At 39.8% G+C, this 24,418-nt stretch overlaps 1 protein-coding gene and 2 non-coding genes across 3 annotated transcripts; all 3 read left to right on the forward strand.

The window, feature by feature from the left end:
* Window positions 1-2,991: 2,991 nt before the first annotated feature.
* On the forward strand, window positions 2,992-3,077 carry LOC147902795 (U6atac minor spliceosomal RNA). Its single transcript, XR_015540942.1, has one exon. It is a non-coding gene; the product is annotated as a U6atac minor spliceosomal RNA (small nuclear RNA).
* Window positions 3,078-3,192: 115 nt separating this feature from the next.
* LOC147902796 (pentatricopeptide repeat-containing protein At5g27110-like) lies at window positions 3,193-6,960 on the forward strand. Its single transcript, XM_087374141.1, has one exon. It carries the CDS (start codon window positions 4,145-4,147, stop codon window positions 6,578-6,580), a length of 2,436 nt encoding a protein of 811 aa, XP_087230267.1. The 5' UTR covers window positions 3,193-4,144; the 3' UTR covers window positions 6,581-6,960.
* On the forward strand, window positions 3,464-3,562 carry LOC147902797 (U6atac minor spliceosomal RNA). Its single transcript, XR_015540943.1, has one exon. It is a non-coding gene; the product is annotated as a U6atac minor spliceosomal RNA (small nuclear RNA).
* Window positions 6,961-24,418: the final 17,458 nt, after the last annotated feature.

Here is a 24,418-nt window from a genome sequence, read left to right on the forward strand (position 1 = left end):
ATCAAAAAATCTACATCGAGATTGAAGAGCTTCTTGACAGTTGTTGACAACAATGAGTGCTTGAATTTTGAAGAGGGAGTAGGGTCAAAGGTTCCATGCAAAACCGTTCCCTTCTCGATCTAGGGAAAGACTAGAAGGGTTGGTACATGCACACCTAGCCAATCAAATTTGAAGAAGCTACTAAATCATCAAGATAAGGGACGTTTGTAAGAGGCATGGCGACATGGTCAAAAAATCGACCATGGTCATCATAAGTGATCATTACCAACATCTCATTCCACTGAGGACTAGCCCTTAAAGTCTCATACACCTCCTTCATGAGCTTTTGGCCTTCTGTTACATCATGAGAAGGATGTCATCATTTGCTTCTTTCATGTCATAATTAAGCGAGGAGCCTCCTGTGGCATCCTCCTACTGATGGAGCTTAGTCACATGTTTGAGTTGCCGAAATTCTTGTAGAACAGGACCGATGGCAAAATCTGGTAGTACACACCAAAAGAGAAACCAGATTCACCAATGGAGTCATATATCCTCTCAGGCTCACATTGGCAAGTTTTTGAAACAAATCACCAAAAGATGATGAGAATTTAAATTTCATCTGGCATGTTGCTCATAGTGATTTTACTGGCAATCGACTATAATTATGACTATTGACATTCACATAATATGCCAGTATCTTATCCATTTGCGAGACTTATCCTTGAGCCACTTGTCATAATCGTGGGCATTGATTTCAAGAAAATCTAACAGTGTGAAAAGCAAGGTGCAAAAGCATAGTTATGCTTTTCTCAAAAGGATGGGAGAAAAGCATAGAAGTGCTTTTTTATAAATCTATATAATTCATAACAAGCACATGATTGTCAGCATTGTCTCTATCTTCAAGCAACATTGTGGTGAGGTTTGGTTGCTTGCAGTGTCTTCAACCAAGATTTCAAGGTAAGATTCTCTCCCAGTCGATGTGCGTTCAGTATTTTTTTTAATAGATTTGAGGCTGCGAGACAATTGAATGATTAGAGCTCTATGGGAATGATGCTAATTGATCTATCTATCTGTCTATCACTCTCGTGTCATGTTAGCTATAGTGGAGACTATGTGGTGAGGTTGTTGGAAGATGTCCAACCTCTAGGACTTGGTGTTAAGTAGCTACAAGAAGCCAAAATGGATTTGTGTTTAAGAAGGTGCTAACACATAAGCGTAGCAAGGGCCTTGAAGAGATGAAGCCTAGCGTAGCATCGCCTTGGCATGTGAAGCTTTGGAGAGCCTCACGATGACCTTATGCTCTACTCTCACAAGCCTAGAAGCTTGACTTACTATAGTGTTCAAACTCCTATTTTCCCGAGGTTGGAGAAGCACGTAGTGCTGGCTAAGTGGAGAGTGAGAATGTTACGTGCTCTACTTCGGACTTCGTCTAATGATAGTTGTCTTTTTGTGCTGTCTAGAGTGTACTGAACGATCTGAGAATGTTGGAATCATCCCGCCCGCTCAAGGACACACGTAGATCCTCTCAAGAGGCTCTTAGGCTTAGATTGGCAAGTTTTTGGGATATTGTCTCTCGGCGTTCGACTACGATTACAACTATTGACATTCATGTAATATGCCAGTTTCTTATCCATTCGCGAGACTTATCCTCGGTGCTAATATTCTCAACGTTTATATCCTCGGCGCTAATATTATTGGCATTATCTTGATACCCAGGGAAGGGCCCATTCCCTTGGATTATATCTCTTTGAGGAAGGAAGTGTGCCGCCTCCTACCCACACATACACTATGTGTGGTTATAATAATTATATATTATATATTATACTATTAATATTTTCAATAACTTGTCCATTCAAAATTTCTTGTTTTCGATCTGAATTCTTGCAACATTCCTATTGTTTAATGCATGTTATCGATGCGAGGGAGCAAGGAAATCCAAGATGGATGCAAGAGTGAAGGATGAGGATACCTTTATTCATATGGTTGCAGTCCATGTGACAATATTGTATAAACTTACAATCAGGATAAGTTATTGTATTATATATTTGTTGAACTTTAACTTCTAAAATATGGGCATCACAAAATCAATAATAAATCACCACCCCTAACATTTGCAGGGAGGATCGGGTCCTAATAGATCCTGTGTCGCGTCTCATGTCCACTATTTTACTCATTCTCTTTTTCCCTTAAAATTTGATAAAATAATAGTATTCAGCTTCAATTTTGAGTTAGTAGTTACGTGCTCCACGATGGAAAGGCTACCTGTCACAAATCTAGTTATTTATATTGTAATCTTGAGTGTTTTCTATGTGTGCATGTGTGTGTGTGTTTAGAAGTTTGGTTTAATGAAAGACAACTAAAAATTCTTGAAATATTTGTGTGTGCGTGTTGGTATGTATGTCTATGTTTTTCGCAAATTTTCTCAAAACTACTCAAAGTTTCTTAAGTTTCATTAAAGGCAATCTATGATCACAACTTTGAGACCGAGCGGAGCCGGTCTCTAGCGCATTGTAGATGGGTCAAGTTACTCAAACAACCCATTTGATCATATTTAAATCTTCTCTTAGGATCTAGTTACCCATAGATAGAGTGCCAAGGCCACTATAACTTAGTAAATTGAATCATAAATTGGGCAAAAAGTTGTTGATTAGATGGCCTCGATGTTTGCTACTAGTAATTAGAAGTTCCACAGAAGAAGGATGAAATGCTCCACATCGATTGTTTCTAGTTGTTGATCAGATGGCCTCGATGTTTGCAGTAATTAGAAGTTCCACACAAGGATGGAATACTCAACATCGATTGTTTCTCGGCCAATTTGCACTAGAGAAGATGGTGGATGCTAATTCTTTGTTTGTTCAACTTTTCTCATCACGTCGATCAGAAACCCACCTTGGACGACTCTTGGCTGACTCTTTTCACATACAGAGCAACATCTAGCATTTCAGTCGTATTCTCTGAGAGCGAAAAACTGAATTTTTCTACAACTAAGATGCACAACAGGAACATGATACCGACAAGGACGGGAAAAGCCTTCGGGCTTTTGACTTCACACATGGTTAAGGCAACCCACCCTGGGGTGGATCTTACCAAATTTTTTTAGGTTGCCCTAAACGATGGTCAACTTAACGACACCCTACCTGGCTCAACTCAAACGGTAGTTCTCTCGATGACCTCGATCAACTTAACGCATGCTCTCAACACCCTAGCCAGTGCTCACATTATGAATCAACAAGTGTATGGTATACATGCTTAGAACATTTACTTTGACAGCAAGCTTAGGCTCCGTGAACATGAGAGTGGCGGCGAGCAAAGCCGTGAGGCTTGCTTGTCCAAGCACAGCGTTATGGAGGCTGATAGAAGGAGGGTGCAGCTCCATTGAAGTAAGCTGCATTCGATACAAAGCAAAAAGAGAAGGCGGCCGTGAAAGGAGGCCATGTGGCAAAACGCATGCGCATGTTATCCCACATACAGTTGTGACAATTGACAATTCGATGGATGGAGAGAAGCTTAGCATCTCCCTCGATAAGGACGGGAAAAGCCTTCAACATGGCTAAGGCTCGGGTGGATCTCACCAAATTTTTTAAGGTTGCCCTAATTCTTTGCTCTATTGTTTGTTCTACTTTTCTCGTCACGTCGATCAGAAACCCACCTTGGACGACTCTTGGCCGACGCTTTTCACATACAGAGCAACATCTAGCATTTCAGCGTATTCTCTGAGAGCGAAAAACTGAATTTTTCTGCAACTGAGATGCACACCAGGATGTCCTTCTACATCTTTCACCGCTTAAAACGAGAACTGGGAAACACACGATTTTTTGGGGAGTCATGCTTTGTGGAATCATCATTGGGTGGAAGAACGGCTCGTCCTTTTTGAAACAAGGTGAAGTACATTCGTTCAACGGGCAACGAGCAGCATGCCTGCGAGATTATGGTGTGAAATGTGTAGGCCCGAACGGAACTGCTCCTTTATGCACTAGGACCCCATCTCTGAAGAGGCAGCAGTTATGTGATAAAATTTGTTGCGGCAGTCATACAGCTCCGTGTTGTACAGGCTTTGCTCATCTACCGTTCATAAAATTCACCTTTTAGAGTTAATTGTTTGCTTTTGGATCCTCCTTCCAGCGGACTGCGCGAGAGATGGTTTAGAGAGGCAGTTGTGGACAAAATGGATCAGGTAGGAATGGAGACTTCTAGGAAAACTATCCTTCGCCCTCTGCAGGAAGCTATCACGAGAAAAGACTTGAAAGTAGGAAGGAGACTCCATCGCCTTGCTGTAAAATATAAACTTGATGCAGATGCCTTTGTGGGAACCTTCTTCATCCGGTTGTATTCTTTATGTGGGTGCTTAGCAGAAGCAGTTGAAGCATTTAACAATGTGCCTAACCCAAGTGTCTATACATGGAGTGTAATGATTTCAGCACATGCCAAGCTTGGAAAAGGTAAGGATGGTGTGGAATTGTACCATCAAATGCTACAGTCCCCGTTGAAACCAGACGAACATGTTCTTGTAGCAGGCCTTCAAGCATGTGCCAGCATCCCATCCCTTGATGAGGGAAAGGGGATTCATAAATACGTAATGGACAATGGTTTTGGAACAAATTTACATATTGGTAGTGCGCTCATCGACATGTATGCCAAATGTGAGAATCCTGAGGAGGCATATCTAGTATTTAACAGTTTGCCAAAAACGCGAGATCTAGTTACATTTAATGCAATGATTGCAGCATATGCTCGTAGCAAGTATTTCCAGCAGGCCCAGCAACTATTCCAGCAACTTGAGAATGAGGGAATGAAGCCAAATGCTGTAACATTTGTCTGTATTCTGAAAGCATGTGCTAGTGCAGGAGCCCTGGATGAGGGCAAGCTGATCCATGCTCAGATTATTAAAAGTAATTGTGACTCTAATGTACTTGTTGCAAATACACTAGTTGATATGTATGCCAAATGTGAGAGTCTTGAGGATGCAAGCAAGGTGTTTGAGAATGTGCAGAATCGGGATGGTGTGACTTGGAATGCAATAATCACAGGATATACACAGTATGGGCATGGTCTTAAGGCTCTCCAACTTTTTCCACGGATGCAACAAGAGGCCATGGGGGTCAGTGAGGCATTTGCATCTCTTTTAAAAGCCTGTTCTAGTGTTTCTGCCCTACATGAGGCCAGGTTTATACATGCCCGTGTAATGGGAGTTGCAGAGTTGGATGTGATTGTGGGGAACTGCCTTATCGATTTGTATTGCAAATGTGGCGACCTTCAGGAGGCACAGAGAGTGTTTGACAAATGGCCTACTAAAACTGTGGTTACGTGGAATTCAATGATTGCAGGTTGTGCTCTGCATGGACGTTGCCATGAAGCTTTCCTTCTTTTCAAGAGGATGTGTCTGGAAGGTATGGAGCCAACTGAGGCAACATTTATGTGCATGTTGAAAGCATGTTCCAGCACCACAGACTTAGAACTAGGCAAGCAAATGCATGATCAGATTATTGAAGGTGGTTGGGAGTTGGATTTATTTTTAGGTAACACCTTGATTGATTTGTATGTCAAATGTGGGAGTTTTGAGGATGCACGCAGAGTGTTTAGCAAAGTGCCTCAAAGGACTGTGGTTACCTGGAATGCAATGATTGCAGGATATAGTCAGAATGGGCGTGGTCAGGAGGCTTTTGAATCTCTTCAACAAATGCGACATGATGGCATAGAGCCAGATGATATAACCTTTATCACTAGCCTAAAAGCATGTTCTAGTATAGCAGCCCTAGATCAGGGCAAGCTGATTCATGCTCTCATACTCGAAAGTGATTTTATGTCAAATGTCAGTATCGAAAGCACCCTGATTGACATGTATGCCAAATGTGGAAGCCTCAAGGATGCATGTGGTGTGTTTGTCAAACAGCCAAAACAAAGCATTCCAGCATGGAATGCAATTATTGCAGCGTATGCTCAATGCAGTGATTATAAATCTGCTATGCAGTACTATGAGAACATGCAACTTGAAGGCTTGAAGCCTAATGATATCACATTTGTATGTCTGCTCTCTGCATGCAGTCGCATGGGCTTAGTGGATGAAGGCTTTCATCATTTCACGGCAATGGAGTTTAAACATGGTGTCACACCCAGACTCGACCACTATAGTTGCATGGTCGATCTTTTTGGACGTGCTGGACAGTTGAGAGAGGCAGAAGACTTACTCAACGCCATGCCATTTGCTCCCAACATTGTGATATGGACATCTTTACTCGCTCACTGCAGGACGCATGGCAATGCAGAGATGGGAAGACGATGTTTTGAATATTTCATGACATTGGATTTTAGAGAAGCCTCTGGTTATGTGCTCATGTCAAACGTCTATGCCGATACTAGCAGCTGGGACGATGTTGCAAAGATACAAGGGCTTAGAAAAAGTGCAGATGCATGGAAGAAGCCAGGGAAGGCCTTTCTTGAGGTTGACAACAAGGTGCGCATTTTCATTGTGGGAGACGAAAGCCATCCACGGTTAAATGAGGCATATGCCCTGCTAGACAATTTGAGCATCCGCATGAAGGAGGAAGGGTTTCTACCACATGTAGACTTAGTGTTGGAACCTGTATTAAATCATGACTATTAAGGTAGTCAGTACACTGCAAGACACTGCTGGTGTTTACTACCTACTCCATTATAGACAAAGGAGATATTCAAGATCAACAAATTTAGATTCTTTTTCAACACAGATGCATATTACTTCCAAGGATTGTGTGAGTTCTTGTAAAGATGCTGATTAACAGGTGTAAGAGTTATCCTTTTGAAAGTTTTAAACAAATCAAAGGTTATACAAGTTCACCCTTGCCAGATTTCTTTGGAATTCATAGTCAAAGAGTTAAACTGAGCAATATATGGAAATTTTTGGGAGGCAATTGAGTGCAGAGCATGCCTTTCACATGCAACTCTCTATATGGCTGGGCAAGTATTATCAGATCGAACAATTTCAGCACTAGAACAACTTCTTCATGACATTGTCTAATGAAGACCAAAGCTGCTATTCTATGCTAGTATTTTAATGAGAACAATGTGTCGCAGCTAACACCAGTGTGCTATAGAATGTTTTTTTCTATTTGATTTTACATATGCTCTTATATTTATGCTCTTATATTTAATTTGCTTGGATGTGATTTCAAATGCTGGAAACATAGGATTTTGGTATACATGCAAGCAAGCTCCTTGCTTTTTTTTCCACGGGGGGGGGGGAGGATCTCTCTCCCCACACCGACACGCATACATGCGCATACCCATGCCCTGCCCACGCACATGCCCTCATAATATATGCATGCAAACACATACAGTGGATGCCTCACTCCTCCTCAATGGATCATGGGGCTTCAGATCATTATGCCAAATACTCTACCCTATCACTTGCTGCATTACCAACGTAAAGATTTGCATCCTATGGACCAATCCCTCGCCCAAACATCACAGCACAACTTTTACTGATAATACTAGGGCCTCTGAAAGATTTGATGGTCTAACCAGATCATTTCAAAGATGGTGACAGGTGTCATAATTGGAATGATGAAAAAAGCCTCACGAAATCCAACACTGTCAAAAAGAATTGTGGGCACTTATATGTACAGAAATTGCATCAAATTAAATTCAAGTGGCCAAATCCCCTTGCTAGCACTTAGTATGTACAACAATTGCATCCAGCTAAATTCAACTGATAGTGTATCTTCTCTAGAATGCCACTAAAACAAACACCACACGAAACATATACCTTTGTAAGACTAGAATAAGTCCAATCATACAAATTTAGACTTTTTGTTGTTCTAAAGATAAAAAATCTACACAGAAAAGAAAAGAGAAAATAAAAGAGAATATGAAAGAGAAGAAAAAAGAGGTAAACAAAAACTTTTAAGAAAAACAAAAGGAAGACATACTTAGCAAGCAAAGCAACACTTATGTCGTCATCAATGCCCAAGCATAAGCAGCTATACTGGGTTTCTAAAGACCCGTGGAGTCTCTTGGGCAAACCCAATGCTTTCTAAAATACGTCAAATAAACAAAAGAGAAAGAAAACAAGAAATAAAGAAGAAAGGAAGCAAGTGACTAAGCAAAAATAAACAAGCAAGTCAAGAAACAAAATCAAGACTCCTTAGTTGTACAAAGGCGGGAAAATCTATGGAATTGGGAAGAAATGACTCCATATTTTGCCAAATCAGAAATGTTTGAGTCAATGTGAGGCATTTTTATAATGTGTAAACCACTATATTCAGGTTCTTCACGTTTATCGTATATATCAACCTCTAATCCTATGGTAGATTGAGAAATATTAAGATCTAAGAAAACACAAGAATCCCCTCTTGAAGTGCAGTTCAGTTCACAAGAGTCACGAGGATAGATTCCTTCTCCAAAAGCACTAGCGTCTTTGTACATAAAGTCTTGAAAGTTAGGAACATCTGGTACAAATAAATCATCTATAAAACGCCTAACTTGGCTAAGCTTATGTAAAATGATAGGGTAGGTATTGATAGAAATAAGACGTTGCATAAACTCAAATTCATAAGTGAAAAGATAAAAGTTTGCTAAAAAGACGGCACAATTAGTGCCCATGGGGATTCCTATAATTTGTTGAAACAAAGAATCACCTATTGTGATGTAAAGATTATCTAAAAGAAAATCTATCCAAGAGCAAACATCTTCCACACTTACTACCTTTGTGTATCTTTTCTTTTTAGAACCTATGTCATGATCTTTATTTTTTAGCCACAAGAAGTCAAAGCATAAGGCTATTTTCTCAACTTTTAGCACTTTGCATCTATCTTTGTCAAATCTCAGATTGAAAACTTCAGCCACTAGCTTTTTTATTCTAAACTTCAAGTCTTCCAGCTCAATCTTTGTGTAAAGCGTCGTAAAATCATAGGTTTAAAGGAGACTAGGAGACTCTTTTTCCTGAATGCTTCGAGAGGAATTAAAAAATTTTACAACAGGAATCACTCCTACAGAGTCATTTAAAATCCAGCTTGAGTGCGAGGGGACGTGTGCACAGTGAGCTCTTCAGAAGCATGTTCTGTGCTCTCTTGAAGAGAGTTCTTTGTATTTCTCAATTCTCCAAGTATAAAGCAAATTCTCCCCTGATTGGGGAATCTTTCCTCATTCAACTTCTCTTAATTTCTTACTAGCAATTGAACAAGCTAAGCACATAGCAAAAACTCGATGAATGATGGAATTTTGTTGAGAAATATGCCATTTTATAAAATGTACAACAGAAAGCAATTTGAAGTGTTGCACTTTTCTCCAACAAGCCAACTTGCTTTCTATTGCACAAACTCCATTGCGTAGATTTTCCAACATCCTCAGGTTTCCAAGACTGCTCAAATTGATTTTAGTGCACATTGTAGTAGTAAGAACTATAGCATGTCTTTGCCAAGCTTTTTTAGTGATGCCCACCACAAACTCCTCTTTGTAGCCCTCCAATTCCTAGGTACAGGGACCCAATCGGTTGTCGACTCTACTCTCTCTCTACCCTCATCTCCTTTCTCTCTCTATTGTAAACAATGCTCATTCCTCGCTAAAGGTTTAAAGGTCTTGCTGTGAATTACACGATCAGATAACTGTTGCATGTTACATTAGCCCATCTTCAACCTAGGTGGTCATATTTCCAGCATCATTTGGCCATGCTGGATGACCGGGGCTCCACTCTCTCTTTTTCTCAGGCTAGAAAAAAATTTTGTTTGCATTTGCATCACCAGTCTATTTGGCACATTCTCACTATGCTACAACCTTTTCAGCCTATCCCTCGTCTATTTACTACTTTTGTTTTTCCCCCAAAGAAAAGGAACTTCTATTATTGTTTGAAGAACCAACCTTGCAAATCAGCAATCCGAAAGGTGTTGAACATGGAAAAAAAAATAGAAACAAACTTGGTTGTCAGAGCCAGTTTCCCAAGAACCTAGCTCACTACCTAGGGAATCTCTGGAACAGGGGCTAACCAAGGTGGCAGACTATACATTTAGCAAATCCTCTCGTGGTGAGGACATAAAAAATGCCTGAGATGATTCCAGCTTTCAATGGTCGCTCTAGAACCCGGCGTCCCATGCTCTCAGATGGTGCGCTACGTGTAAATAATGTACTGCTAGATGACAAGGAGTGGCTGCCATAAGCCTGATGGCCTCTCACACCAAACTATAGGAGGCGACCCAAATGTTCCAAGCGATAATGTTGGACACCGTCTCCCATACGCTATCCCCTGGCAAAGGCGAAGTGCAATGCCTCATATGCCTCAATCCTGGAGACATGCTGGCCCTGAATCCTATAAGTTGGAGAGGGTGGATCTATGGAGAAAGCATGAACCGCCTATTTACTACTCTTCCTCTGGTGGATTGGAAGTTTGATCACGGACATCTGGATTACTCTCTTTTCTCATTTGCAGATCTTTCTGCCAAGAAATCTTACCATATATTACTTCCCCAACCATGGATCCACGAGCATGGGAATCATTTCTAGCATTTGGTTAAGTCTCTTATTGGAGGAAGGTTTGTCTCTGACGCATCCGGAGGAGTAAACTTCCTCCCAGGCAGAGGGTTTTTTTGTAGTTCTCTTTGGTAGGTGCATTACCGGTGGGTTCTTTGTTGGCTGCCAGGTGTGTAGCCTCCTCACATCCGAGGGAGACTGTCCTGCTTCTTCTTTGGACTGGCCCTACTGCTTTTGATCGTCTTACCGAACTGGGACTTGTCTTCGTGCTCATTTTTCTAGGCTTTCTTTTGGCAGGTGGTTCTTGTGTTTGGTAGGTCTGCCTCTACACCAGCCTATGTTCAGTTCTTTTGCTGGTGTAGCTACTGAGCTTTGTGGTCCTTATATCATGCCCATAACATTCGGTTGTAAGGCACTCTTCGATGGATGTTTTATCATTTCTTTCTTCCCTCCCTGTATCTCTCTCTCCAAGATGCACATTCTCTTTGGTTCAGAATAGTAGCTGCTCCATTCTTGGGCAGGTATGAATGTACATTTTTATAAATGATATACTAATTTTCACCCCAAAATAAAAGTGTGTGGGTAAGCCAGTAGTACCATCAAGGTTCCAGGATCCGTGAAGGTAGACATCGAGCCCACTAGTTCCAAAAAGAGCTAGAGGCAGGCAAAGCATCTCAGAGCCACCAAACTGTTGCACATGGAGTAGTTATGAGGGGAGGCTATAATATCAAGGGATCTGAGGTGATCAATGCATGGGCGGGGAGCAACGGCTCTGAAGGAGGAGAAGATATGATAGTCAAATAATGGCAATGGCATGAGGATCACAGTCACTAATAGAAGTTGGGAAAGGGTGTCCAGGGCCAATAGGAGAAGGGAAGACGAAGAGGGAGGGGAAGGGGGAGGGGATCAGGGGAACATGATGAGGGGGCCATTCATACCAGCAGAGTCGTGAGTAGAATGTGAGAGGCTTGAGCTATGAGCTTGCCAAGATGACCTTTGTACGGAGGAGTTAGGAGAGTGACCCTTGTACAGTATGGAAGGTGGCCTTGGTGAATGGTGACCAATTACGTAACAGGATAGCGACTGATATATGTGGTCCTGTCTTCTTTTCGCATTGTCTGAGATAGAATGAGTTAGCATGCCTTTCATTCTAGTGAAACTCATAAACATTTTTGCTCGTGGTTTACTTTCTCTTTTTATTTCCATTTCGTTTATTTGTTGCACTATAGTAGTATGAAGTGTCGGGGACCAATGGCCTTTGGCCTCCAATTACGTAACAGGATAGCGACTGATATATGTGGTCCTGTCTTCTTTTCGCATTGTCTGAGATAGAATGAGTTAGCATGCCTTTCATTCTAGTGAAACTCATAAACATTTTTGCTCGTGGTTTACTTTCTCTTTTTATTTCCATTTCGTTTATTTGTTGCACCATAGTAGTATGAAGTGTCGGGGACCAATGGCCTTTGGCCTCCAATATTACCTCCACTCTATAGAGTAGAGATCCCCACCCCAAATATAGATAAACTTCTCTTGCTTTTAAGAGTCTTTTCCCAAAGTAGTGCATTACACATTAGAGTTCTTATTGGCTGGAATGAGGGTTGATGATCCGATGAACTGGTGTTGGTATGATTGTGTCAAAACTTGAATATTCCCTAGTGCATATTCTTCAATTGGGCCAAAGGAGCCATCATTATTAAATTCAGACTCAATGGCATCCATTACGTGTATCTATTTCATGATCTCCACTTCCATTGAATTATTTTGATCTTGGCTTCGATGACCAAGAAATTCTCCCGTGGCAACCATCTAATCGCTCGTCATGGCTAGACAATGATGTAAATGACCACCTAGGCTACCAGCAAGCTGGGCTAGAGAATGATGTAAATGACCACCTAGGCAAGGCTAGGCTACCAGCAAGCTGGGTGCATGTGCCATTGCTCCTCCCCCCTCATGCCATTGAATTATCATGATCTTAGCTCCAATGACCAAGAAATTCTAGCATGGCAACCATCTAATCGCATGTCATGGCTACACAATGATGTAGATGACTGCCTACACTAGGCTGGGCTACCAGCAAAATCCAACAGGTGGATTGTGTGCTCTTAGCAGCGATAGGCACCCAGAGTCGTACAAATCTAAGGTTGTAACTCTAATTTTCTCTTGAGATCTATTAGGATAAGATCAACTTCTTTTCATCACTTTTAATTACCCCTTTTGTGAGGCCATTGTGGTTCTTGGCACATTTAATATAAGAAACTTGATCCCTTCCAAGCCTTAACTAGAATGCTTGGCCAGCTCTTAAGTATATGGGCTAAGTTGTTAAGTATATGGGCCAGCTGTTAAGTATATAGGCTATTGTAAGTAGCTAATAATAGGCCAGTTGATCTAAAGGCTTAGAATGTGCCGCATGGCTTCGTAGGATTTTATAGTTTCATAAAACACTCTAGTGGTGGCCAAGTAAAGATTTCTCATTGAGAGTCAACCTATCTTCAAAAAAAATGTTTACCCCTTTTAGTTACCCCTTTTGTGAGGCCATTGTGGTTCTTGGCACATTTAATATAAGAAACTTGATCTCGTTCAAACCTTAAAGATTTCTCATTGAGAGTCAACCTATCTTCAAAAAAATTTGTTTACTCTAATATCTTTGGGCTCCAAAAATTAGACTTGATCATGTTCAAGATTTAGAAAGAATTTGTATACAAGCAATACATTCATAGATGCAAACCACATAAGCCAATGGTTTTGCCATGGGCCCACCAAGAATACATTCTTCAACGATACCCCATTTCTTTCCACTAGCACATGTGGACTTTACTCATAGGTAAAAACCAAGAAAAGGTTCAACATGTCCTCTTCTGGAAATTTCCCCTTTTGTTGACCTCATGGCATACATTTCAAACTTGCAATCAGATGTTAGAAAACCAACACAATTGTCTCAGAGTAATGTTGAGTCAAAATACCATCAAATCCTCCATTAAGGAGTAAGTGTTACGTCAGCCATAATTTCAAAACCATGTGGTGTGATTGTGGTTAGGCGGGAAAGCAAAGGGCTTGATAGTGCTTGCATACTATGAGGCCTAGAGGGTTTTGGTCTAGGGTCACGCCTAGGCCTAGACATTACTTAAGAGGGGCAAAGGGGAGCCCATGAGAGGGCTAGAAGGGTAAGGTCCCTTGTGGGACACATGGCACCAAGGGAGGAGGCCATTTGGCAAGCATTGGGCTAGGGGGAGGTTTCCAGAGAGAGATCTCCATGGACATGAAAAAGGAAACGGGACTCACGAGAAAGGATCACTGGAAACTGTGGCTAGGAGGGATTAGCAAAAAAGCCCTCTATGATTGAGGAGAGGTAACATTGGTATCAGAGCATACGTATTTATTCATGGGGAGTCGAGGTGCAGTTCTAGAAGCTTGGGTGGAGGATCTTGACGGTTAATTACACACAGTTAATTCGAAGGAAGGAAGTTCAAGAAATAGTCATTGCGGCGGGTCATATATGTTGGAACAGTGTAGATAATGAGGCAAATGTTGAGGCACACTGAACAACACTTTATTCTTGAGTGGTTACATATATAGGCAAATGCCTCCATGTTGGTAGATCCCAGATCCACAATCATCTCCCTGATTATCTCAATCAATCACCTCCTATGATCACTCACTCATCACACCAACCTAACACACCTAACTAGAACCTTCTAGCACACCTACACTCACACACTTCTTGCATAGGACTCCAAGCTCGTAGGCACACACACACACACATCAATTTGCCCCTTCATTCCCCCTCATAAATTGATGACCTCATCCCTCAGCAGTAGTACATGGGATGCTCCATGGCTTGCCCACTATCGTGTGGCAACACTCATGGCCCCAACTTGTGACTCACTCATAGGATTCTTGGTTTACAACTGGGAGATGGACATTGTCTATGTATGTAAAGCCCAATGAGTCCAACAAGGAAAAATCTCAAAAGACTAACAATCATTTAAGGATGGACTATCCATGGCAGAGAACCATTATTTACTCCAAACACACAATCCTAATCTAAGAGTTTAGGGCCAATGCCCTCCTGGATGAAAGTCTCCTCAGTTGATTCCTCATTGGTAGAGGTATTTGTAGCATCTTGGTCTGATTCTTTCTTCCTAGTCTTCATAGTTTCCGAGAGCACAAGTATATCATTGTTGGTACAGCTCCTTTGTTTTGTTGCTCCTTTCTTAGTGAAGTTTGCTACCAAAAGAGTAGCCTCCTGCATGTTGACTTCAACTTTATGATCACATGCATCCCATATGCCTTCAAATAAGTCAAATATGAAGAGGGTCTTACCACTTGTCAGTAGAACAAGGGTAGTGTCTACTCTTGTACATAGAAGCTCATATGACTCGTAAGTCGGTAGTGTCTTCTTGATGACCTTGTACTTGGGCCTCCTTGTCTCCTCTTCCTTGGGCTTTGCCTCCTTGGTTTTCTTGGCTGAAACCACACTTGTGCACCCTTGAGAAGTAGGCATTATGCCAAGTCAAACATGAAGTCAACTCTACTCAAACTCTTTCCGCAACCATAGAGTTCTAAAATAAATCAAATGCGAGGTATAAACTCGATACGTTTCTCAAAATTAGAGTTTAGGGAACTAAAACAGATAGAGGAGAAAACTTTTGGATGGTCAATTGCAAGAAATAGTCAAACTTTGACCATCACCCCCAAATTGAAGAAACATGAACTATAGGCCAAAATTGGAGAGCTTCGGTGCATCAATCAAAGGGCTTTTAGGTGGAAATCAAAGCTCTTGTAGTCATCCATCAGCAGTAGGAAGCATTTGCAAAGAATCGTGCCACGTCGCTCAACATTGCACTGGTAAAATCGTGAAGAAAAATGATGAATGCGGCTTCTTCTGTGGACCAATGTTGACCAAAATTCATGAGCAGGAAGCTTGAGGTATTGCTAAACCTCACCTAAGATCTTGGAACCCAATTGCAACACCAGCTCCAGAATTTTGTGAATTTTTGCTTAGCACATGTCGTGTCAGCACTGCATATCTGCGCAGAATTTCATCAATCCCTCCAGTGGGAAGGTGTGCCCTAAGGAGAGGATTATTGGGCTCAAAGCATTCTGGAAATCAATGGTTGGATGCAACGAATTCGTCCTCACAAACTTGGGGTAGAAGAGTAGAAGAAGAGGAAGCTCATGTTTGGTTTGGGGAAGAAGGTGGACACATGGCAGAAGCTAGGTAGGCATGGCTAGAAGTGGTTTAAGGCTCTGATACCACATGTTGGAACAGTGTAGATAATGAGGCAAATGTTTAGGCACACTGAACAACACTTTATTCATGAGTGGTTACATATATAGGCAACTGCCTTCATATTGGTAGATCCCAGATCCACAATCATCTCCCTTATTATCTCAATCAATCACCTCCTATGATCACTCACTCATCACACCAACCTGGCACACCTAACTAGAACCTTCTAGCACACCTACACTCATACACTTCTTGCATAGAACTCTAAGCCCATAGGCACACACACACACACACATCAATTTGCCCCTTCAACATAGGCCAAAAATTCGAGTTGGGCAGTGGGAATTGTACCTTGCACGCTCTGCGTAGTCCTGACGACCTCCCTAAGTCCTCACAGAGACACAATCAATGGAGTATAAATGTGCAATAGGAGTGTGGTGATTGGAATAGCGACGCTCAATACACTGCCTGTGCTTAGTGTTTATGCGACAAAGGACAGCATGATAGTAGCATTCGGCTAAAGTTCTAAAAATCGCAGTGCTCTTGACAGAGGGATTCTTGAATAGTCATCTACAAGCCCAGCCTTGTACGTGAGCCCATACTCACAGCCATTTCAAGAGACAAGCTGTTGCTACTACATGTGGCACATAGCTTAGCTATTCCCTCAAATCTGCAAGCCTGAGCGATGGCACAAAGTTCAAAAATGAAGAAGGTGAGATCAACACAAATGCAAGGATCTTCAAGGGCATAGGAAACCACAATGTGCCACATCATCTAAGGTCTTTTGACCTTTAGAAAAAGCCACATCAGCACCCTCTTTTTACACCTCTCATCTCTAAGGTTCTTTTTTCCACCACTAAGGACTTAAAAAGCTATCTCATCTTTCCTAAAGGCCCCTAACTCTTCCAACCTCCTTAGCCTCACCATAACTAAGGAAAGGAAACTAAACGCGGTATTTCAGAGTTCGAGATTGAGGGAAGCAAAAGAGCAAGATCAGGAAGTGAGATTGTGAATTAAAGAGCACGAGGACGCATCAATTTCAAAGACATATCCAAAACCTCGAACAAATATCAGGGAAGTGGGCATCATATTTTTCTCTTTTGACATAAAGCGCTTTGCTTTATAATTTTTGAAAAATACACATCTTTAAAATGGCAACTCCAAAAAGAGATGATATGGTTAGAGAGATGGAGGAAAGGGCTAGAAAAGGAAAAGCGATAGTTGGAGAGGAAACACGAGGAGGTACAAATTGAAACTCAAGAGGATAACATGGAAATGGAGGACATAGACTACGGTGATTATGGAATTCCGTATACGAAATTCACTTAACTTGAAACTCCAATGCAAAATATAGAAACACAGCTAGGAGTTATCAGTGATATATTAAAAACCCTAGCTAAAGCTATAACTAAGTTAGCCGTTTCTCAATCGGTAACTATTACAAAAAAATCACTGATTCCTCCTAATCAAGTTGAGAGGTCCACCTCTCGACTTACAGAAACCTCTAACATCCTTAAGGACTTGAAACCGCCAATTTTCAATGGGGAAGAAAAGGAGCGTAATAAAGATGTGATTAATACGTTCTTGCAAAAGTGGCAAGACTTCCATCAACTCAAGAATACTCCTCCTGAAAATCAAGTTGTGGAAGCAAGTCTTTCCCTTGGAAATAAGGCCTATAAATGGTGGATGAGCCTGAGGGAAAATGATAGAATTCCTAGATATTGGGCTGGGTTTGAACAAGCCTTCCTAAAAGAGTTTTTACCAAAAAATGAATTAGCATGGGGTTTACAAACAGGGGTAGACCCATGAATTAAATCTATTTTATGATCTACTTCTCTCTCAGGTGGTAAACCATCAGGTAAATCAGACGAAAAAACATCTTTAAATTCCAACATTAAATCATTGAAATAAGATTTATATTATAAAAAACAATATTACTTCTTTCCGATGCAGAAGACAAAATCACCAATAAAAGTAAGTTCATAGAGATATACCTCACATTCTTCTTGGTGTAGTAGTTGTTCCAATTCCATCGAACAAATAAGAGGAGAGTTAGGCACATCATATTCTCCTTGAATCTGGAAGGCTCTACCATCTTTTTCAAACAGGGGAAAAGTTTTTTGTGAGCTTTTTGTCTTGAGCTTTTAAGCAAAATTTGCGAGCTTCTTTTAGATCCCCAATCACACCACCCTTAACCCAACACACACACACACACACACGCCCCAACTCTATTTAGATGTGGATAAAAATATCCCAACTCCAAAGAGACCAAGAATCCTACATTAAAGGAATGAAAATTTTCATGAAAAGTGTGCAACCTTTTTTCACGCATTGCACTTAGTTCTTTAGCCATATCTATAGATTACATGAAGACATTAAATTTTTCTATATAAATCCTAGAGATACCTTTATGTGTATATATCAATTTCTCTATACTCACCATGGTCAAGATATCAAGGGTATTAAAAATATATATTTATAGCCTAAATCCCTTGTAAATAATCCAAGATTTTTATACACACATAATTTATCATTTTAAACACTAGAAATGAGCTCAAAATCCCCAAAAAACCCTAAAAACGAATGTAAACATAGGTAGCTTTCAAAAACCACATGGGAAAAAACTGCACTTGCAAGGTCCGACCAGCTCAGACTCTAGCCTACCTTGCAGGTACACTTTTTGGCCAGATGGGTTTTTGAAAAGTCATTAAAAAGGTACCCATGTTTACAGTTATTTCTAAGGTTTTGGGTCCTTTCTGAGCTCATTTAAGGTGTCAAAAATGCCAAATAATGCATATATGAAAAGTTTTAGTTTCTTTCAAAGAAATTCGAGCTTCTAAATATTTTGTTTGATGATTAGTAGATATTTGTTCCATTTTGTAGTTATTTCTCATTGAAACATTGAGATCTTCATTAGAGGCATCAATTTCAACGACTACATCATTACATTAAGGGAGCTCATCCATAGTCTTCATTATCATATATGTTGATGATCCTGATCATGCTTGGATTGGATTAAGGGTGTTCCAACCCTTATTAATGGGTAAACTTTAATGTAATGACTGTTAGTAATGGTCATGGTGCATTGAGAATTTTGCTACCTTAATCCTTATTTCTAAAAGTATCATACACTACTTAGGAGTGTTAGTAATGGTCATGGTGCATTGAGATTTATGTTTTAAAAAAATTCGTCTACGTTTATAAAATTTCATTAAATATACCAATAAAATGTCTCTAGGATTTGTATGCATAGAAGGGGGGTGTAAAAAAAGCTCACAAATTTTATTGACTTTTGTAAGAAGCTCGCGACAAAAAGCTCACTGAAAAATCACACCCAAACAAACATAATGGAGTTATTAAGATAACTCCGCTGTAAGCTATGCCCAAAACTATACAACCATTCTCGACCAAGCACTACATCTGTTCGGTCGAGATGCATGATTTGGAAATACAAGTCATCCTGATAACCTTGAATATCCACCTCTACACATGTATCATGGTGTCCCAAACCTTTTTATCACTTCACTTTGCCAAAGAGACCACATATTTATGGGCACTAGGACTCTCGAGTAATTTTAATTTCTTAACTAACGAGTAGTTCAAGAAATTGTGTTGCACTATCATTGACTGTCAGTCTTACTCTTTGCCCTTTAATTTTTCCTTGCATCCTCATTAAATCATGAGGACCAAAGGTGGGCTGCCACATTGCCGATGATAGACAGCACATGTGGGTGCTATCCTCATGATAGACCTCTACCTCAGTGTACTTTTTAGTACCATTAAGTGGCAACACTTGCATTGCATGTACTTGTTTTTGTGGAGGTCTATTTGGGGCTTTAGCTCCCGCTTGTTTATTTTTAGGGCAGTTCCAAGCAGCATGGTCTTTGTCCAAACATTTGAAGCAAATATTTTCTTGCTTGGCCCTTTCATAATCCTCTTTCTTCAAGAGAGGATAATTTTGTGTTTGAGGTTTCTTAGGTGGCACCTGAGGAACCTCCTTCTTAAAGTACCCCTTCCTTTTCAAATTGGAAAAGTTGTTGAACTTTGAAACAAAACCTGTTTATTCTGAAGTTCCAACTTTAAATTTCCCTGTTGTATCATCATATATTTGGGCATAATTAATGGCTTCCTCAAAGGTTTTAGGAGAATTTCTTTGCACCTCAACCTTATAAGTGTCTTTGGTACCTCTCACGAAACCCCTTATCTTTTGGAATTCATCAATTCCCTTCAGCTTAAGGACTGCCTCCCTATAGCTCGCTATATACTAGACTAGAGTGTTTTTACCCATAGTGCAATTGTCCCAATCCTCCCATATAGGCTTAGTCAAAAGGAGAAACGTGAGGTTTTCTTTGTCCTTGATTTCTAAGATACTATGATTGTCTCTGTGGAAAGCTCTGAAACTGCTTCATGGTTTGGAACCCATTCCTTTTTCAAATAGCCAATATACAGTGTATTGTTATCGTGGTTCTCCTTCCTATGCCTTGGCTCATACCATAGTGTTATAAATGTTGCAACTTTTCCCTTGTCATCCATGCTCATGTCCACCACTTTTGCAACCTAGAACTTAACATTCTCATGCTCATCGTCGTCGAACTGCAACAAAATAGTGGATGTCTATGTCTACTTTTGGCATAAACTCTCTCTTCCTTGGACCACAATATGGACGTGGGAGTAGCGAATCAAACTCATTTTCAAAGACATCAAATGATGGGCGCAAGTCGTTACCAACATCTGGCCAAAATAAAGGCCGTTTTGCCTTGGCATCATCTGCTCACATTTTTTCAAGGTCCTTTATCAATTGATAGGTCTTCTTAATTACAACAGCAGTGTGTTCCTTCCAAGAGGGCTTCCAATCAGGAGATCTACGAAGCTTTTCTTCTTTGTATGTAGTAAAAAAATTTAAGCCTTCTATTTCGCCTTTAGATTTCTCGTTGAATTCTTTTATAGGAGGCCATACTGGATGCATTTCTTTGCTCGGGATTGAAGTTAAGAGAGAGTAAGGTTCTTCGGGTTCCCATGTTATATCATGCGAATAGTGTTGCCACTGCATCACTGGTTTTTCATCCTTTAAGAAAAAGCAAAAGTAGTGTGGAGCGCTATGACCGCAACCATGGAGCATACTATACCTTCCTTGCGGCCACCAAATTGCCTCCCACATTTTCTTATCAAGTCATCTATCATCTCCATGTCCTTGTGTTTTAGCTCTCTTAAGACTGTGCTAAAAACCTGATCGATATCCTCATGTGTGTGTCCAACCAACAAAAATCCAACTTCAATCTCATTGAAGATTCGATGAGCGATTAGCATTAAGTAAAATGCAAAAAAGAGTACATTCTCATTCTCTCGTCCGCAATTCTTTGCTGGTATTCTCAAATTTGCTAGTAGGTGATCATTTTATGCATGTACACTCTGAATTGCCTTCATAACTGATGTTACAATTTGATTGCTATCATGTAGATGCAAGGAATCAATCCATATGTCTGCAAAAAACATAAATCCATGCACTAGCACTCCACATAGATGTGTCTTCAAAAAGTATTTTCCTTATAGCTTAGGTGGAGTATTTATGAATCGAGGTAATGTTGTTGTGTTCTGATCCATACCATTTACAATAATGCACATGTACTCATTTGGATGAGAAATAGCTTTCTCCTTCCAAAATGCATATTTTAGTCTTGAATGTTGAACTAGTCCATGATGAAATTCTCTTTTTTTTTTTGTATGATTTTCTTTGTTCTGGAGATGTTGCACTCTCAAGTGCTCGCTTTAGATCATCACAATCATTGCACTTTGACATTTTTTACCCTTTTGGGATTTCAACATGTATAAAGCTCTTCTTCCAAAGAGTATACAAATTGTGAAAAGATGTCAGAGCATGCCCTCTTTGCCTCTGTGTTTCTCTAATAGACTTAAACACTTCTTTTTTGTCAAACCTATCAGAAGATGCATTTCAGATAGATGGACTTGAGGTAAAGCATTTTCATAAATGTAGTCTTTTAAAATTGCCATTGCCGAGACTGTTGAGGCTCTTGTTTTGGGCCTTCCTGTGTTTTCATAAATGTTAAACTTTACTCCATACTTCGCTTTGTTTTCCAAATCCTAGTATGTGCCATGTGATAATCCTGTAGTAATGCGATATGCATTATTGCAAATACTTTTTCCATTTTATGAGGCTTTATCTAATGTTCAAAGTTTGGCTTTTTCGTCTCATTTTCCAGAAAGCAAGAGAGCCTTATGAGTAGGTATTCATTTCTTTTGCTCCCTCTTCTTTGTCACACCTATTCTCTCCATCCCTTGATGTCAAGTAAGTTAATGGAATGCATACAACTTCGCTTGCAACATGTAGATCGCATTGCTTTTAGCATAACATCTTCATTCAATACTCTTATTCTCTTTGGTTGCTTTTCTACATCTGCCTAGACTCGCTTTCTTTTCATGCATATGTATGTCCGTTTCTTCTATATGTTTGTACAGTTCTCCTTATCAAATTTATCTGTCACTTTATTTTCATGGGATGTTGCATCATCTTATTACAATCAAAGTCAAATACCGAATAGTCCTTTGTTGGTTTCTTCTATACATCCAAGTTTTTGAAAATTATACACTTCTCCCCGTTGAATTTATTTATCACCATGTTTTCATGGGATGTTGCATTGTTTATCTTATCACTGTCAAAGTCAAATACCGAATAGTCCTTTGTTGATTTCATTCTTATCCTTGAAGTAATATTTGGACCATTTGAGTCAATATCCATGTCGTCCATGTTTGATAAGCCAACACTTTCAAACTCTTTATGCTCCTTGACAATGTGTATGAATTCATCCACTCTAGATGAGACATCACTTCTTAAACCTTTTGTTTTATTATTGGTACCAACAATGAACTCATCCACTGCTGACAAGATCTCACTTTTATAGTTAAGTGCATTGAAATCATCCAAGTTTGAGGAGACAACACAAATGATATCTTTATCTTTCTCGACATGAGTATATTCATCGACTCCATATAAGACATTGCTTCTGTAGTCTTTTGCCTTCAAGGTACCATTGAACTCACCAATGATATCTTTATCTTTCTTGATGTGTGTGAATTTATCGACTCGAGATAAGACATCGCTTTTGAAGTCTTTTACCTTCACAGTACCACTGAACTCATCCACTCCTGATAAGATGTCACTTCTCTAGAGGATTGCATTAAAATCATCTAATTCTGAGAGACAACACTTTTGATGCCTTTGCCTTTCTCAATATGCAAAAAATCATCCACTCCTGAGCAGGCATTGCTTATGAATTCTTTATCTTTCTCGGTATCAATGAACTCATCCACTCCTAATAAGATGTCACTTCTATACTTGAGTTCATTGAAATCATCCACGTCTAAAGGGACAAAGCTTGGCTTGTAGGCATATTCTTTAAGTCCTTTGAAATTGTAGTATACTCTATCTTTGTCATTGAAAACCACATGTCTCTTTTTAATCTTCAAAAACTACATGCTCAATCTCAAATATTTTCCTTCCTCATAATAGGACCATCCAACGATGTGTTATCATCATACCATCATTAGTAACTTTTACAATCCTCATCTTTGTAAATGACCACTAATCCCAGTGTTCAAACCCCAAAACTTTACCTTTCACTGTGTTTTTATTTGCAAATGATATCATTTGCAAAATATCTCCCACACTAAAATCTTAAAGAATTGCACTTTCTATTCCCAATGATATGTCTTGGATAAGTCTCATCTCTATTCCATGCACAATAAATGATTTATTGAAAACATTATAAGGCATAACATCTCCAAGTACTTCCACATCTCCCCACTTATGCTTTAGCTCAACACGTGCACTAGAATCTTTGATACAATAACTGCAACCTTATCTTCACCACGTCTTTGAAAGTGACAAAAAGAATTTGGATCACTATTGTGGATTGTAGCAAATGCAACTACTTCTCTTTGGCAACATAATATCACCTCCATCCAAGGAATGAAATCTGTTGCCATCTTCCTGTAGAACAAATATATAAAATATTAGTCTCTTTTGAATATTTTTTCTATTAGTTGTAACTTTTTATTAAATTAATCTCTTTTATTTTACTTTTACTTTATTTTATTAAATTTTGATGGTAATACAAGGATACAAGCATTTAGCTAATAGAATCTCTAATTTAAATTTATGATTTTACTGTTTAGAATTATAAAAAATAGTATGTGGTGTGGCCTACGATAAGTACTTGTTCAGATAACACATCTAGGAGCGTGTTTTTTAATGGATGTGCATCACGCTGAGGCAAAAACGGTGTTTAGACCATGCAAAGCATATCAAATGGGCACAATACTTTGCATGCGCCTAAACCTAGGTGGTATATACTCGCACGCAAAGTCATGCACCCATCCCATAAGTACTTGTTCTGATAACACACTTGGGAGCGCGTTTTTTGACGATTGTGCATAACACTAGGAGCAAAATGGTGTGTATAATGTGTCATCGACCAAGCATAGCATATTTGATGACCAAGCATAGCATATTTGATGGACGCACCTTAACCTAGGTGTTATTGAGTTGCATGCACTGTGTTGCACCCAATTAATAAGTACTTGCTGGAATAACACACTTAGGAGCACGGATGTGAATCACACTAAGCCAAAAACAATGTTTAATGCTTAATCGACAATGCAAAGCCTATTCGATGGGCACAATACTTTGCACGCACCTCAACCTAGGTGGTATTGAGTTCCATGCAATGTGTTGTGCCCATCTGATAAGTACTTGTT

The sequence above is a fragment of the Dipteris shenzhenensis genome, chromosome 4 (assembly GCF_047967505.1).
Source record: "Dipteris shenzhenensis isolate YYH24624 ecotype China chromosome 4, Dip_SZ_1.0, whole genome shotgun sequence".
NCBI classification, from domain to species: Eukaryota; Viridiplantae; Streptophyta; class Polypodiopsida; order Gleicheniales; family Dipteridaceae; genus Dipteris; species Dipteris shenzhenensis.

What these genes read in the sequence shown, in the direction of transcription:
- LOC147902796 (XM_087374141.1), top strand. Translation starts at nt 4,145, where the DNA reads ATGGATCAGGTAGGAATGGAGACTTCTAGGAAAACTATCCTTCGCCCT.